The 14,948-nt window shown below is 40.0% G+C and overlaps 1 protein-coding gene and 1 long non-coding RNA gene across 8 annotated transcripts in view; one reads left to right on the forward strand and one right to left on the reverse strand.

Annotated features, from left to right (window-relative positions):
• The window catches only part of LOC113634456 (E3 ubiquitin-protein ligase SMURF2-like), a 59,785-nt gene that overhangs the window by 4,972 nt on the left and 39,865 nt on the right, over nt 1-14,948 (reverse strand). For all 3 annotated transcript variants that reach the window (XM_027133425.2, XM_027133427.2, XM_027133424.2), the window contains 7 exons: nt 5,317-5,506; nt 2,628-2,731; nt 2,329-2,443; nt 2,015-2,193; nt 1,673-1,810; nt 458-578; nt 114-315 (listed from right to left, as the gene is read on the reverse strand). In XM_027133425.2, coding sequence (XP_026989226.1) covers nt 114-315; nt 458-578; nt 1,673-1,810; nt 2,015-2,193; nt 2,329-2,443; nt 2,628-2,731; nt 5,317-5,506 — 1,049 coding nt within the window. The remainder of the gene's footprint in view (nt 1-113; nt 316-457; nt 579-1,672; nt 1,811-2,014; nt 2,194-2,328; nt 2,444-2,627; nt 2,732-5,316; nt 5,507-14,948) is intronic.
• On the forward strand, nt 292-11,943 carry LOC113634458. Of its 5 annotated transcripts, XR_007140568.1 has the most exons (6): nt 292-437; nt 1,707-1,777; nt 2,017-5,604; nt 5,908-5,993; nt 11,021-11,084; nt 11,884-11,938. It is a non-coding gene; the product is annotated as an uncharacterized LOC113634458 (long non-coding RNA). The 5 variants fall into 5 exon arrangements; XR_007140569.1 differs by lacking the exon at nt 11,884-11,938 and having other exon boundaries at nt 6,958-11,265; XR_007140567.1 differs by having other exon boundaries at nt 2,017-11,084; nt 11,884-11,943.

A 14,948-nucleotide genomic window follows, 5' to 3' on the forward strand; every position in this document is an offset into this window, starting at 1 on the left:
ATATTGTGTGTGTGCATATGTGTGTGTATATATATATATATATAATATTTGCTCTTTTTGCATTTTCTCTCTGCTTTTAAAAAGTGTGTGTGTGTGTGTGTGTGTGATCTGACCCTGTAAGGCCTTGAAGCCTTGCAGAGGCACTCTAGATGAGCCGGTGACAAACTGCAGAAGTCTGGCTCTGCGCTCCTCATCAAACGACTCCACGGCTTTCCAGAACCACTTTACCACATTACTGTCAGCAGTGCAGTGCTTCAGGCGCGTGTTTGCCCTCCAGTCCTGGATGTCGATCTTCCCCAGGCCACACACAATCAGCTACAGGAGAGAAGCACATTGCAACTCACAACACACAGAAATGACCAGATATTTCTGCCTGCTGTGGACATATACTTCCATGCCACTCCCCAGAAAGTGTGTGTGTGTGTGTGTGTCAGTGGGTGAGTGTTGTACATCATACCTCCAACTCCTTCTCATCAAAGGCCTTAAGTAGGTGCTGGGGTATGACCTCGTTGAAACCTTTCTGCAGAGCCAGAAACTGAGCTTCGATTCCATGTAGGAAGCGCCAATTCACATACAGCCTACAGACACAAGACCAGTATGCTGGAGTAAAAATGTAGTACATAGAACTACTACAATCGTGGTACCCTTCCATTAAAGACAGGGTCTTCGATTTTTGAAAGCCAATGTCGACATTTGAAATCACCAAAACAAACACACCCCTAACCGAAATGGGTCCCACCCCTGTATCGATAGCTCCGCCCACACATACATGCATAACCCAGGCAAATATTGAAAAAGAATTTTGTGTCTTTATCATAGCTGAAGGGAAGAACAATACGATTGCAGATAAACAAACAAAAATGACACAAGCATAATCATGCAAAGGGCGGCATATATTAGTTCTGTGTAACAAAGCAAAATCAACGTTACTCACCTATCGAGAAGGAAAAAAGCGCCTCGGCGTCTTAAGTAAAGTTGAATTTCCCGAGTCAATAACTCCTGAGCTAAATGATGTTACTACACAAAGCATGGTTGTAGCTGCCTCTCTACATTAATACGATAGAAAACAGGTGTTATTTGTGTAGTAACAGTGTTTAGCTCAGGAGTTATTGACTCAGGAAACTCCAATCTGTGAATATGAGGCCAGCTTCCTGCTCCTTATCCTATATTAACAGGGGTCCTACTTCTTGCCTTATCGTAAGCTTTTCAACCCATGTCGATGCTAAAACCGCTTTCAAAACCGCTTTCAAAACCACTTCACACATGCACTCTGAACACTCTCTCCGCCGCATATTGACAAGCCCCGCCCCTTTCTGCTCATTGGCTACACTTTTGTTTTGATTTTTGTTTATTATTTGGCCCGACTCAGTTTTCTGAAGCATTTCTCAAAAATCGGAGACCCTGCCTTTAAAGAAAGAAAAACCTACAATGGCCACTGATTACTTAAAACTGAAATTCATCAAGAACAATTTCTGAAAATCAAGCACTGCTTTTGAGTTGTGGGTCAATAGAAGCAATTTAAAAAAAAAAAAAACAATCCACCCCTGGAAAGGGTCTTGAAGACACAACTGAGTGAAAGCTGTCATTATTTTGGGAGCATACAGGAAATGGGTTGTTCATGTGCTGTTATGTGCACTCTTTAGTAAATGTGGTTGGGGTTGCTCAGGCTTACCTGACGTACTCCTTCTTGGTCTCTTCATTGACAGGGATGTTCTTGCCGTTAGGTTTAAGCTCGTGCTGGATGATCTGTCCGTAAGCGTTGTGTTCCACACAGAAGGTATGGTCCAGTACACCCGTTATGTCATTTTCCCTGTTCAACACACATCCGTGTTTCATATACAAGATGCTACTCAATTTTTTTTTTTTAACTATTACTTGTTTAGGAAAGCTAAAGCTGTAGTATTGTTTTTACTGTTATCCTAATGTTGTGCTTCACAAAATACTATTATTGCAAAGCTGTGTGTAACTTTACAATGTGTGTGAATGTAAGTGTGTTTCTTATGATCTGACTCACAGTATCCAGACCAGGCTGTTGTGCAGGTCCGGGTCAACGGCCTCCATGTCCTCAAGTGTGATGGATTTGCCCAGTAACTGTTTGTAGAAGGGCAGAGTGAAGCCTCCATCGATGTAATGGCCATGAAACACCGCCATGCCCATGATACGACCCACAAAGTGGAAATAGGACAGGTGCTCCTACACACACACACACACACACACACACACAAGAGCAAGGGTTTGGATTAAAATATAATCATGAAAACAAGAGTGTGCGCTGCTTTCTTTAACTTGCTACATTTCTGTTTTTGTGTGTGTGTGAGAGAAACTTACTGGGTTAACTGCAGAATCTGGGTTGATCTGAAGCGTGTAGATGTCGTCACGTGAGTATTGGAACAGGCCATAGTAAGGGTTGAGCATTTCATGGGATAACAAATACAGCCATTCTCTACATCACAGATCACACAGAAGAGCAGATGATGATCTCCAAATATTCACAAACACAACATGTAATATGAACTTGTGAAAATTCCTTCTTTAATACAGCACAGTGTGAATCATGTGGCCACTTAAAAGTTGCTTAAAAAGAAAAAAACACTGGATAAAAGAAAGCCTTTATATTTGTACTGTACCTGGCCACGCCCCCATAATCAAGGCCCTCCTCTCCTCTGAACTTTACCATCAGCCTCTTCCACAAGTCCTTCTGCCTCATCTTCATAACCTGCCGATATGATTCCTGCACACACCAATTAAGTAAAGTTCTCTAAAATAGTTGACACAAGATACAAAATATATAGCTATATAAATTATGTAATGTACTGGTATTACAATTATACTCTCTCTTATTTAATACTTTTGTTACTAGAGAGACAATAAACATGGCTGGTGTGACAGCTAGCTTCTAACATTTACTTACCTGATTTGCTTGCTTACTAAAAAGCCCTTATAGTAACACTAGGTCACAATCTGAAACAAGCTAGTTAATAAGGATGAGCTGGCTGGAGGAAAACATGTACGAGGATGAAAAGGTATGAAAGCTATGAAGTGGATAATTTCAGCCAAAGGAACAGTATTAACACATGAATTCACTATACAATTATATAATCTGCATAAGCTGTTCGATCATAAGCTTATTTGATTAACATTTAGAATAATGCACGAGTATAATATACTGTATATATATTTGACAGTTGTTTTACACTTAATTCATTAGCTTTGTACTGCTGTTTCTTGTATCCCATGCTCATGTACATCTCATGAAGTACTTAAAAGTCCACACTAATCTTGATTTACCAGATGAGTGATTCTACAGTGTGGAACACTCAGACCTCAATTCTCTCTAACAAAATATGTCTGAAAACTCCCTGGACAGCAATACATATCTGACTACAAGCTCTCCATGCAGCTCTAAAGATGTTCACAAAGGGAAAAAAGAATGAGTAAAAGCAGGAGGGGGCAAAAAAAAAAAAAGAATGTACAAGTTCAAAAATGAGAGCGAGAGCATGAGTTTATAGCACTTGTTTAAATGATGTAACTGTGTGACTGTTTCCAAGCTTTACACAAAGCAAACTCGACACTCCAGCAGTGTATTCTAGAGGCAAGCAGTGGGAGAAGCATCTGAATACACAGTGATACATGTATGAGTCACGCCAGCATGGAGAACACTGTATTTCTTTACTGTTGCTCAACATGCATCAACATCTTTATGATGTGCTAAAATACAAGAAGAGCAAACACGATATGGTCACCATTCTGGGAGTTAGTCTTGACAACCCTGAACTCTAGATGCTGTGCATAAGCTCAATAACTAATCACAAGTCTAACAAGTTAGCTACCCAGGTAGTAGCTGTGAAGTCTTTCATATAAACAGGTTAACTGTGTAATGAAAGCAGAAATAACTGAAGAAATGTAAAATATTAACACACACACCTCCCCAGCCTGCCTTCTACCAAACGTATGACTAGTGTAAAGGGAGTTGTGTTGCCTTTTGAGAAATTTACATTCTTTCCTTCAGCCGTGCCTGGATTCTGGACCTGCAATGCAAGGCAAAGCGCTACAGGCCGGCCAGGCCCTTAATACCACAAAATACACCTGACACCTGTCCATGGGCTGATTTCTGTTAAGGAACATTATTAGTACTCCTTATACTATAAATGGTTTGCGTTATAGTCATTAATTATTACACGTGCCATAGTTTTACCTATTGGTGCCAGTGGTTTTAATGCCATTTAATACCTTGGTCGGTTGATTTGTTGACGTTGCAGACCTGAGAATGATTTACAACACTGGAAGTGGAAAGGACTTTGTGTTTTAAAAATGTTAGCAGCTGTTGAGGTAACAACGGTTTATTGTGTCTATATACAGAAACTGTACATCATGTCATGGTATTTTATAAATGAAACGTATTTATGTTAAAAGAGGAATAAATCACTTTCAGTATGTACTGTTTATTGAAAAAACTTCACACTAGATATAGTAACTGTTTACTGACAGGTAAAGCACATGGGGTGTATCACACCACCCCGTTGTTACCTGTAGCAGCACATTTGTAAGTGTATCGTTACTTACACTATGTACGGATATGGTTTTTATCAGGAAACTCATTCTTTCAAAATGCTTCCACTCTCTTGCATTAGGACACTGCAGGTTTAATGCACTGGATTAAGGAGCTGAGGGTTAAGGACCTGAACGTTTAAAAAGATGCAGCTTTAAGGAACTGTGTTAATGAGCAGGAGGAGCTTTAATCCACTTTAAATCAGGAAACAATGTTGAGGTGCAAAATGGTAAGGAGCTGAGGGTTATGGAATTGTCTTAATTCTCCAATTCCTTAAGGAGAAATGCTGAGGAGCTCAAGCTTTAATGAGTTGCATTAGAGAGCTGAAGGATTAAGAAGCTCATGTTTTAAGAGGACATATTAAGATTCTGACATTTTAAAGATGCAAAGGTTTATGAATCCGTGTTAAGGGGCAGAAAGTTTATAGAGTTTGGATATGGTGCTGAAGGTTTAAAGAGCAATGTTGTGCAGGGTAAGCTTTAAGAAGCCAAAGGTCAAGTGAGCCAAGCTTTAAAAAGCAGAACATTTAAGGAGTTGAGTTAATTGAGCTGTGTTAAGAGGTAGAAAGGTTAAAGAAAAATGTAAGAAGTACATTTAAGTGTTAGGAAGCTATGATGAAGTACTTACAGTAACCAGAGTTAAAGGACCGAAGAGCTGTGTTAAGATACTAACAGTTTAAAAGCTGATGAAGGTTAGAGGAATTAATGAGCTGTGGTGTATATAACTGACAGCAATGTAGGTGTATTAAGGAGTGTGCTGGGACTCACCTCAAAGATCTCCTCTCGACAGAGCTCGATGCGACAGTGGCCAGCCTGTGGTTGCTGCTGAGACAACTCCTGCCTCAACACCTTCAGCTTGTGCACCAGATCCCGCTTATACTTGGGAGCAGTTAAACAGTCTTCAACCTCCTCAGGGAGATTACACAGCGCAGGCTGCTCCTTCAGCTGGGGAGTACGACTGGACAGAGAGGAAGCGGGCGAGAGTCAGAACAGAATGTTACTGCATCCTGTCAAGCCATTCCTAATGAAGTCCTGACTGCCATTCTAGTGTCTAACGTAAGTCTGTACCTGCTCAACAAACACTTCAGTTCATCACAAACTCTGATATTTTATTAAAATGGACAAAGAACAAAGGACATGTGTTTTACAAACTGAAAGACCCTGGACTGTTTAACTATACACATACCAGCCTAACTATTCTAAAATAACTCACGATGCAGATCCCAATAAAACAAGAGTGCATGGTTTTAAACCCTTTGGCCTTTACACCAAAACGGTAGAACTTCATACTATGTATTCTGTATTGTATGACCACAAGACTGAGTTTGTTTGCACATGTATTTTGATGATTTTCCATAGACATTGTTGCGCTGAGGTCTGATGAGCGTAAAGGCCATGTCAAGCAAAATGCTTCACACAGCATAAGAGTTAGCAGTTCCCCTCAGGTTAGTGGGTTTTCAGCACACATTTATTTGTGATTTTTAAAGAAGTGCACAGCAGATTGTAAAGGGAAAGTCCAGAGGACACCAACATAGAGGGTTTTTGTTAAACAAACACCTGCCAATGCAACCAACTAAACCACATGTGGTTCTTGGCTGTTCTTTGAATGTTTACTATAATCACTAGGTAGTGTGCTTGTTTTAAGGCATGTCCGAGAAAATGCAGAACAGTAAGCAAACAATACACAGCAGTAAGTAGTATCTAAATATATCCTAGTTCAGGATGCCTAGCAATGCACTGGATTACATCAGAGATGTCCGAACCTTTTTTCTTTCATCAGACCACATCAGAATACCTGAGATCCTAAATATTATTTCTGAATCATAAAAAAATGCTCACCCATTCTCATGTTTTTTTGTCTGTAGCCATGACTAATATTGTCAATTAATTTGCAAGTCTAGTTTGGGGTGGGAGAGACTCTTGCACTTTAGCTAACTGTTAACCCAGCCTGCTGAACCCATCTGGTTAAAGGGGCCGTCTATCCTCCATTGGAATGGAAAAGTTATGGGGTTGGACTAGGGTTGGACTTCAGTGTATTACACAGTGATTAAGAAACTATGTAAGGAACTAAATCAGTTTTTTAAAAAAATCATACAGTGGGCTAACAAATAATGAAGATGCGGTTTCATTGCTATATGTTCTCAAGATTCTGGTTAACTGGAAAATATTGTTCAATCCTGACCTTAGGTCCCTGTCTGTGTGGATTGTTTTTGCCTGTATCTGCTTGGGTTTCTTCAGGGCTCTCCAAAATGCACTTTGTGCCCATTGTCCCAGAGATTCCTTGAGTTACTGAAGATGAATGAATGATTGTCAAAGTTTGGTGAAGAAAAGTTGAGTGTTTGGAAATGTTGAAAAATCCTGCATGTTAACAGCATTTATTAAATAAAGTAACTACTTTGTCCTTGTCAGGATGAGGCGGGACACCATGGATGGAACGTAACATGGAGAACGAAGCATTTGTTTGAATAACTGTGGCAGTCATGATTTGAGAATGTTTGGAGAATCTGAATTTATGAGAATGTTACGATATTATATGTTTGAAAACTAATGTTTGAGAAAGTTTGTTTTAATGAAGATTTTAAGAGTTGGATAATGTTTAGCTAAACAACATTGAATGTGAGAATGTTTCTTGGACACTGCTGATGTTAGAGAACAGTGCTTTGTTGGGAGAAAAGTTGTTAGCTGTTGAATTAGAAAGCTATGTTTGTTGCAGGATGTTGATGTTAGTCTGAGAATGTTGGTATGTGTGTGAGAATGCTGGCGCTTCATGTCCTTTGCGATAGATTGCGGCATTATGGAAACCCGGTAACCCACAAAAAGGCCACAGTCAGTCAAGAAGGCCCAAGCATCAACCGCAGAGACTAAACATCAGCACTTCTGTGAGTGTGGTTTTCCGAATCGGAGCACACCAGCCGCTATTGCCCACCCTTTCGAACAGAAATTTTAAAAATACCCAACAACACTGTGTTTGGTCTGCTCTATTTGGACTAGACCATTAAAAATATTTCTCATATGTCTGGATTTACTGAGGAGGTGTAATTTAGGAAGGTTTTTGCTCTCACTGGCTTACTGTCAGAGCTTGTGTGAGCCAATAAGTGGGTAGTGCCTGAGGTTGGCAACCACAAACTGCCCAGAGAAAAAGGAAAGAGAAAAAGGGGAAAGCTTTAAACAAACACACAGGGTCTCTGTTGTAAGAGACTCCCGTGCAGAATAATAAGGTCACTTAGAGGCAAGGTATAATTGGACATAAATTTGACATTCCTTTGGTTAAATTTTGCTAAGGTTGTTCCAAAGGTACTTCTCAAACCATTTTATTTAAAAAAAAAACAACAACTATATAATGTTTTATGTATGGTAGTTCATAAAATCTATGGTCTGTTTTTATTTAAGTGTTACAGAATCCACTAATACCCTGAAAACCAGTGGCAGTTTGTTGATTTAGGCAGGTAGATGGAGCCTAACAATACATGTTAATCTTCATAATGTCCCTATTCTCACAGCCACACTTTTTAAATGACTCTTTTGACTGACTGACAACACTTTAAAAATGTTTTGGTATTTGACAGATATTCTGTTGACTTGCTCAACAGTTGAGGCTCAGCATGCTCGGTGCTCCATTTATTACCATGCAATTATAATGACACTGCAACACGTGCTAACAGAGGCCCACTGGGGTAAGATTCATGCTGCCCTGTGCTGGGGGTGGAGCAGCAGACAAGACAGTTAATGATAGGGTTACCAAATTGGGGGTAAGTTTAAAAATACTGTCTCTCACACAAGACCTCTTTTATAAGAGTGAAATGGAAAACATTTCTGTGAACAATGGAAACCTATAAGTGCTCTCAGTGTGCCTATAATGTACAGAACCTTGGGTTAGGGAAAGGGCTATTAGTGTTGATAATGTTGGTATGTCAGAAATGTGTGTGCAACCAAGCAACCTTTTTTTTTTTTTAAACTATACAGAGTTTTTCAGCGTCACTTGCATGTCACAGGCTTATGCTAAAATTCAACAGGAAACATAATGCAAGTGTGATAGCCTCTTAACTTTGCTTGAGGCTATGTAGGTTTTAGTGACATCCTTCCCACCAAAATCTATGGCCATGAACTGCCGGAAAACCCTCAGGCTCGTGAAATGGTACACCTCATGCAGACACATGGTTAATATGTCCTTATATTAACCATGTCTCAATGCTTAATGCTAATGGTTAATGGTTTATATAAAACAAGCTTTGACTTGGCAAACAACAGCTAAACTGCATCGAACACTCCCCTGTGAGAGGGTCTTTCACTTTCTATTATGTATTATAGAAATCATGTTCTGTTGGTGTTAAATCTCTAATGACTGTGCTATCCGTCACTGGCAGTGAATTTGATTACAGATTTATCAATTCCACTGGTTGGCTATTTTTAAGAGACTTTCCAAGGTATCCAGTCTTTCTAATCTGACAAACACAAAGAGACAAGCGACTGGCTTATGGTTAGAGTGACAGATCATTTTGCTGTGTTTCTTAAACCTTTATGTAACACTGGTCCAGTGAACAATATTATGGGATTACTGTCACAGAAAAGGCTACATCTCATGCTACCTTCAAATTTAGAGCAGCTATCTTCCAAACAGTATAGGTTTTCTTTAGAGCATGAGCGGGCCTGGAAATGACCAAGCTGAGCTCGAACATAATGCTTGTCTAAACAAGTTGTGAAAACACTGGCCCATTTAAGCCCTGTCCATGGGTATCTTTTAAAAAAATTTTTTTTCTCTACATTTTTCACTGAAACTTTTCAAAAGGTCTCATCCCAGTATCACTTATGAATTATGTATGACTTATGAAAGTGCTAGGATTCTGTTTATCACCACTAATTGTCTGCAGTTTTTTTATTTCATATGTTTACAGTTTAATGTTACTTTTTATTATTACCTCAAGATGCACTGTACTGCACTTCAGCCTACTCCACAGACCAAATGAAGACACCGGACAATTGTTACCCTGCAGCAGTATTTTTCTCTTTCAGTCCAACATGAATCCCCTGTGTTTGACATTTTTCAGCCCTCACTGGTGTTTTTGCACTACATGCTCTTGACATTATTTCAGAGCCGTCTGCTTCACTTTTGACAGCGACTGGACTGGCATGCTCTTGTGAAACCAATAACACCATTTCTGCATGAACAGACATTTTTGGAAATTTGACTGATTTTTTTAAAAGCATCCCTATAGTCATGGCTGGGGCCTTGGACTGGATGGGCAGCTCACTGCACAGAAGCAGCACTCATGTGTGCCCCAAGATCAAGTAGCTTGGAATGAAGCCTGAAGATTGAGATGCCTGCCAATCAAGATTACATCTTCTGCTCTGTCAAAACACAGTCCTTCCAAGAGAAAGAACCCTGTCAGATTTGCTCCAAGAGAATATTCTGCATTTCTCTGCTTGTCCTTCACTCCCCTCTTCATAAGGCAAACTGAACTATTGAACTCTCCGGTATGGCACAAGCCCAGTGCGACTGAATAAACAGCAGGCTTCTGGGCAGGGGTGGTGGTTTAGATGTAAAACACACACACACACACACCCCACTGTACTATCAAAAGACTCTTTATGCAGTGGGCGCCAAATGTGTATGCTACATACCCACATGATACTTAACAGTGGTGGTGAGTATAAGCTCCCCAGGGTGTGCGTCTGTGCGCGCTATGCACTTTCGCACTGAACCGAGCATCTCGTTTTCCGCTTTAGTCAATGGGGGTGTTACAGAAATTCATTTCGGCAAGAGTCTCTGACCTCTTCTCACTTAAAACTTCTCTGGAGTCCTGCTCCAGGAAATCCTTAGAATGCAGACATGGCCACAAGGCAGTTCTATATGGAAACTGAGGCTGCAGGGTGGAAAATTGAGCATGTACCTCTTATAAAAATACCACTAAGACACTGCTGAGGCACCACATATGCATAAAATAACAATTATAATCCCCCCGTCTGCATTTCTGTAGGCACACTGTATGCAGCCTGTATAATAAAGGGGTCAGATTTGCCAACCTGAGGTTAGGACACAGTAAATGTTTGTAGCCATCTGATCAGGATTGTGGAGCGTGGGGGTTCTAACGGTACTGAGGATCAGCCATTTGGTTATGAGGACAATTAATGCCAACATTATAGTGTAAACTGTGTTGAAATCAGTTGTATTCAAATGAAATTTGTGTCTAGATAAGCAAGGTACAGAACTCTGCTGAACCCTATTTTCAAAGTCACAAGCATACAAAGTGATAAACGTCCATTTTTTTATGTACCTGTTGGAATTTCAGCACAGGTAGCAAATATTTAATTGAATTAGCATTTTTTCAATTCTAAGCAAGTACTTTGTACAACATAGTAAAGCTACCAATGCTATGGTGTAAACAATCTAAAGTTTCTTCAGTTCTCCATTCAACTTTTGGTTCTTAGCTGTACTTAGTTAAGATTTGCTGTCTTGATTTCTTGGACTACCTAGGATTAAAAATACATAGACATTTTGAAGAAAAAGTGGAAGGAAGCAGAGCTTGACAGTGTCACTGGTGAGTAGCTGCTGTTTGCTTTGTTAATCTGCAAATGAAATAGCATCAAGTTTTGTATGCATCATGTAAATCAAACTACTACTACTTCTTTCGGCTTTTCCCTTCAAGGGTCGCCACAGCGAATCATCTCTCTCCACCTATCCCTATCTTCTGCATCCTTAACACTTGCACCCACTAGCTTCATATTAATTACATTCATATTAATTATACTCATTAATTACATCCATATACCTCCTCTTTTGCCTTCCTCTTTGCCTCCTGCCTGGCAGCTCCATGTCCAACATTCTGCTACCAATATACTCACTTACCCTCCTCTGAACATGTCCAAACCATCTTAATCTGGCCTCCCTTACTTTGTCCCCCAAATGTCCAACACTAGCTGTCCCACTGATGTACTCGTTCCTAATCCTGTCCAATCTTGTCATTCCCAAAGAGAACCTCGACATCTTCAGTTCGGCTACCTCTAGCTCAGACTCCTGTCTATTCTTCAGTGACACTGTCTCTAAACCATACAGCATGGCCTCACCACTGTCCTGTACACCTTCCCCTTGATTCTCGCTGAGATTTTCCTATCACACAGAACTCCCGACACCTTTCTCCACCAATTCCAACCTGCCTGCACTCGCTTCTTTACTTCTTTCCCACTCGCTCCATTACTCTGGACTGACCCCAAGTACTTAAACTCCTGTACCTTCTTCACCTCTTCACCCTGTAACCTTACTGTTCCACTTCCCTCCCTTTCATTCACACACATGTACTCAGTCTTACTACGGCTGACTTTCATTCCTCTTCTCTCTAGCGCAAACCTCCACCTCTCCAGGTTTTCCTCCACCTGCTCCCTGCTCTCACTACAGATCACAATGTCATCTGCAAACATCATCGTCCAAGGAGACTCCTGTCTGACCTCCTCTGACAACTGGTCCATCACTATAGCAAACAGGAAGGGGCTCAGAGCCGATCCCTGATGCAGTCCCACCTCCACTTTGAACTCCTCTGTCTGACCTACAGCACACCTCACCACTGTCCTGCTCCTCTCATACATGTCCTGCACCACTCTGACATACTTCTCTGCTACTCCTGACTTCCTCATACAGTACCACAGTTGAGGTAAATCAAACTTCAATAGATTTTAAACAAAAGTGGTGTGTGTGTGTATATATATTGTATATCAGTGACTCATTATGTACTTGTATTTCAATACTTTGGCAAGCAAGGCAGAATTAAATTAAACATGTCCTGCGAGTGTTAAGCCTGTTATTCTATTAGCAGTGCATAATGGGTATATACAGTGCCTTGCAAAAGTATTCATACCCACTGAACTTTTCCACATTTTGACAAAGAAAAATGTATTTTATTTGGATTTTATGAAATAGACCGAAAGAAAGTGGCACATAATTGTGAAGTGGAATGAAAATTATAAATGGTGTCATTTTTTTTTTTTTACAAATAAATATCTGAAAAGTGTGGTGTGCATTTGTATTCAGCCCCCTTTACTCTGATACACCTAACTAAAATCCAGTGTCACCAACTGCCTTCAGAAGCTGGTGGACAACTATTAGTCGTGCACTCCACAAATCTGGTCTTGATGGAAGAGTGGCAAGAAGAAAGCCATTGTTGAAAGAAAGCTATAAGAAATCCCATTTGCAGTTTGTGACAAGCCATGTGGGGGACACAGCAAGCATGTGGAAGAAGGTGCTCTGGTCAGATGAGACCAAAATAGAACTTTTTGGCCAAAATTCTAAACTTTGTGTGTGGCGGAAACCTAACACTGCACATCACCCTGAACACACCATCCCCACCGTGAAACATGGTGGTGGCAGCATCATGTTGTGGGGATGCTTTTCTTCAGCAGGGACAGGGAAGCTGGTCAGAGTTGATGGGAAGATGGATGGAGCCAAATACAGGGCAATCTTAGAACAAAACATGTTAGAGTCTGCAAAAGACTTGAGACTGGGGCAGAGGTTCATCTTCCACCAAGACAATGACCCTAAACATACAGCCAGAGCTACAATGGAGTGGTTTAGATCAAAGCATATTCATGTGTTAGAATGGCCCAGTCAAAGTCCAGACCTAAATCCAATTGAGAATCCGTGGCGAGACTTGAAAATCGCTGTTCACAGACGCTCGCCATCCAATCTGACTGAGCTTGAGCTATTTTGCAAAGAAGAATGGGCAAAAATTTCACTCTCTAGATGTGCAAAGCTGGTAGAGACAAACCCCAAAAGACTTACAGCTGTAATTGCAGCGAAAGGTGGTTCTACAAAGTATTGACTCAGTGGGGCTGAATACAAATACACACCACACTTTTCAGATATTTATTTGTAAAAAAAAAAAAAAATTGACACCATTTATCATTTTCCTTCCACTTCACAATTTTGGTCTATCAAATAAAATACATTTTTGTTTGTGGTTGTAAGGTGTCAAAATGTGAAAAAGTTCAGTGTTTATGAATACTTTTGCAAGGCACTGTATAAGTCTACCAGGTCTGGGTGTAAAGTGATGATCTTTTACTGAAACCCGTCCTCTGATCAGACAGATGGCCTAAGCATCAGCCAGAAATACACACACAGACACGCACACTGACTAATGTCTTCCCCAGGCAATAGCCTGAGTCTCCCAGGTGTTACACAAATACCTAGAACAATCAATGCAGCTCTGTATTGCGCTTCTAATTCCTCGGCTCTCTCGATCACTTAGTGAGCTTGGCCCGTCCGAACAGAATCAGAAATGTTACACAAACGTACAGCCAGAAATGTTTACAGATCTGGAAATGAACCCAAAAACAACCACATGTTCCACTGCGTGCTTTTAACAACCAGTAAGTGTGTCTTTATGATGGCAAATAAACACCGGGCTGACAGGGTGGATACTGCAGCATTCCAAACACCCTATTAACACACTTTACACATGCTGACATATCAACTTATTTTCTCCTGTACTTACATTTATAGTGACGCCTCAATGATTCAGCTCATTACATATTTTACGAGAGACCTGCAGCTCCCCTTCCCCTACATATTCATTTAAAGACATCAGTGATTCAGTTGTATTAGATTTAGAACTGTCATGATGCAACAGGATTTGATTCGGTATTGTACTGACCTTCAGTTTAGTATTGCACAGAGAAGCAAAGAGCAAAATAAAAGACAAGTATACAAGACCAATATTCTCCATAGCATGCGCAAGCCTGGAAAAGATTGTACCTAGCTGAGCTATAACATGGTGCTTGTCTAAAGATACATCGCTAAAGGATACCCATCGGATAAAGTTTCTGTATCACAAGACACTACAGGTAGTGATGAAAGGAGCGTTCCTCAGACGTTACAGACATCCAGATCTATCCAGTCACCACTTAATTCACTACTGAATTATTGCAGCGATCAAAGAACTCCAACACATGAAATAAAATGTAAACAATTCTACCTTTTAAAATATCGATATTCTGAGATATTAACGATAGTTATACAGCTTTGTATCATTAAAGATATAGACCAAGCTCAGTTCTATTGTACTGTGATAGCTCAATTCTGCTCTTACATTCTATAGTCCTATAACTCAATTATATTGTTTAAGACTATAATAAAGCTTAATTCTATTGTATTCTGTTATACTGTGTAGCAGTTCTGTTCGTCTCTATTCTGCTGCATTTTACTGTAATGTAAAGCTATATTATGTATAATTTACTCAATTTCATTTTTACTGAAACAAACTCCATTCATTTATACCATTTAGCACTGAAATCAAGCTAAATTCTATTGTATTTCATCAATGCTTTTTTTCCATTGTGCTGTAATAAAGCTCTATTTAGAATATTGCATAGTCATAACACTATATTGGAGTATTAATATTTAGTGAGCTATTCTA

The sequence above is a fragment of the Tachysurus fulvidraco genome, chromosome 5 (assembly GCF_022655615.1).
Source record: "Tachysurus fulvidraco isolate hzauxx_2018 chromosome 5, HZAU_PFXX_2.0, whole genome shotgun sequence".
NCBI lineage: Eukaryota > Metazoa > Chordata > Actinopteri > Siluriformes > Bagridae > Tachysurus > Tachysurus fulvidraco.